Here is a 2,295-nt window from a genome sequence, read left to right as displayed (position 1 = left end):
GTTAAATGTCACTTCGAAATAAAGCTTGAAAAAGGTAAGAAATTAGATTATTTTTTCATATTTTTCAGAGAATAACTGACAACGTACGTAATTGGGGTATATCGTGATATATATCGTTATCGTGATATAAAATTATCCATATCGTGATATAGGATTTGTTCCATATCGCCCAGCACTAGTGTGTGATCTGTGATGTCCTGGAGGTGGAGAAAAGACTCGTTATCGCCATCTGCTGGCTGTCCTCTGACACTGCTCTGTGAACCTGCTCGTCCATATGACCGTCACAACTTACTCTCATAAAACAGCAGGCAAGCTGCAGACGGAGAACCTGGGGTGGTGTAGTCTACAGGCTTCTTGTTGTGCTGATCTCTGGCGTAGATGTTGGCCCCAAACTCCACAAGGACCTCGATCATCTCAGCTCTCATGTTTTTAGCTGCGTGGTGCAGGGGAGTCTCATGTAGCCTCGCAGCGTTGACTTTCGCACCTAAAAAACAAAGCATTGAATACACCAGAATTTTACAAATAAGCTACTTTTCCAATAACCCATCATTTATTCAACTATTCAGCTCCACCAGTTGTTTTATCCTAGAAGCCCCAACAAGATTGCTTACATTTAAAGGAACAGATTTTGATCAAACTGTCCCAAAAAAACAAGTGATTTAATTTTGGTGGTGATCTGATTTCACAAATATTTACTTTTTTTTTAATGAATGCCATTATTAACTTAGCTAACTCTTTTCTACTTTTAGCTTTTAGCTATCTTTTTGTTACTTTTAGGTTCTTGCTAGCCTTTCGCTTCTTCTAGTTTTTAGCTTACTTTTGCTGCTACATTTAGCTTTAAACTAGCATTTTGCCTCTTTTGTTTTACTTCTTCAGGAACATCATTCAGCACTCAGCATCCATTTTCTTTACCCGCTGTTTCCAGCCGCTGCCTTGTTTCTCTTTTGACATAAAATGCCGTTTGTCTTGTTCTCTTCTGATCGTGTCAAGTTCCCTTTTCCTGGCTTCATTCCTGGTTGTGTATGTAGTGACACTCACTCACCTGCATTGAGCAGCACTTTAACACAGTCTGTGTGCTTGTTAACACAAGCCACATGCAGGGGAGTCCCATAGTAAAGGTCGTATGCCTCCAGACAAGCACCCGTAGCAATAAGCAGCTCCACACAGTCCGAGTTGCCTGAAAATGAAACCACTGTGTAACGTCTATTTGATGCAAATGGAATATTGTATTATCTTTGTGACTTGCCTCCCATGCAGGCCTCGTGCAGGGGGGAGGCGGTGCGGGAGGTGAGGGCAGGGTTTGCTTTAGCTCCGTGCTCTAACAAGAGCTTCACACACTCCAAACTCCCAGCTGAACAGGCGTCACACAGCGGCGTGCTGCCGTCCACGTTCCGAGCGTCCACCTGGGAGGAATCACAACGTGCAGAAAGATGAAAAACAGCACGATATTACGAGCGGAGGTTTGTGTCTGTGCGGCTGCTCCACCTGAGCTCCGGCGTCCAGCAGCAGCCGCACACACCGGGCCTGTCCTCCGAGGCAGGCCTCGTGCAGGGGAGTGATGGAGTCCACAGCCACCACGTTGACCGAAGCGCCACTCTGGATCAGGCGCTGCAGATCAGAGGCCCGGCCGAGGGACGCCGCCTTGTGCACCTCTGTTCTCTCAGCCCAGCAGCCTGCAGGTGGAACAGCAAAATGGATACAAGAACGCCGACGTACTTTAACATGACAATGTCCTGTAAAGCTAATGACTGGTTGTGGCACCTTTATACGCCACAGCTCCAAGCAGCTCCAAACATTCAGGTTGAATGTTATTTAGATCATTAATTATCCAACAACTAGTTAATTTACCAACAAGTCCTTAACTGTGTTTATTCCTCTCATCATGGACAACAAGTCCTGTGAATTTGGAGACATTTATTCTTTTTTTGCAAAAGTTAAAAGGGGGAACCAAATATTTCAGCCGTCTGAAATAATCGGTTCCCCCTCTAAAACTATAGGACAAAAATAATTTACCAACAACTCCTTACCTGTGTTTATTCCTCTGTATTATGATATTATTAGCACATTTTATTTTTAATAGAATGATGTTTTTTGTTTTTTTAATGAGAAATATTTGCCTCTTTAAACAATTCTGTTAATAGATAAGTCATTGTTTACGGAGACGCAGGGGGAACCGTATCTGATGGGGGAACGCGGCTCGATGTAACAGCAGCAACTCGAGCACATTACTGCCCCCTATATGTCAAGAGGACAAATAACACCTTTTCTGTTCAAATTGCCAACCCGCCACAGTGG

The 2,295-nt window shown here is 43.9% G+C and overlaps 1 protein-coding gene across 2 annotated transcripts in view; it reads right to left on the bottom strand.

Moving 5' to 3' along the window:
* The window catches only part of LOC108241888 (ankyrin repeat and SOCS box protein 13), a 5,658-nt gene that overhangs the window by 2,211 nt on the left and 1,152 nt on the right, over positions 1-2,295 (bottom strand). For both annotated transcript variants that reach the window (XM_017426365.3, XM_025008064.2), the window contains exons 2-5: positions 1,486-1,673; positions 1,247-1,403; positions 1,043-1,177; positions 293-484 (exon numbers count right to left, since the gene is read on the bottom strand). In XM_017426365.3, the coding sequence (XP_017281854.1) occupies positions 293-484; positions 1,043-1,177; positions 1,247-1,403; positions 1,486-1,673 (672 nt within the window). The remainder of the gene's footprint in view (positions 1-292; positions 485-1,042; positions 1,178-1,246; positions 1,404-1,485; positions 1,674-2,295) is intronic.

The sequence above is a fragment of the Kryptolebias marmoratus genome, linkage group LG1 (genome assembly GCF_001649575.2).
Source record: "Kryptolebias marmoratus isolate JLee-2015 linkage group LG1, ASM164957v2, whole genome shotgun sequence".
Taxonomy (NCBI): Eukaryota; Metazoa; Chordata; class Actinopteri; order Cyprinodontiformes; family Rivulidae; genus Kryptolebias; species Kryptolebias marmoratus.
This window is presented reverse-complemented; position numbering and strand designations above follow the sequence as displayed.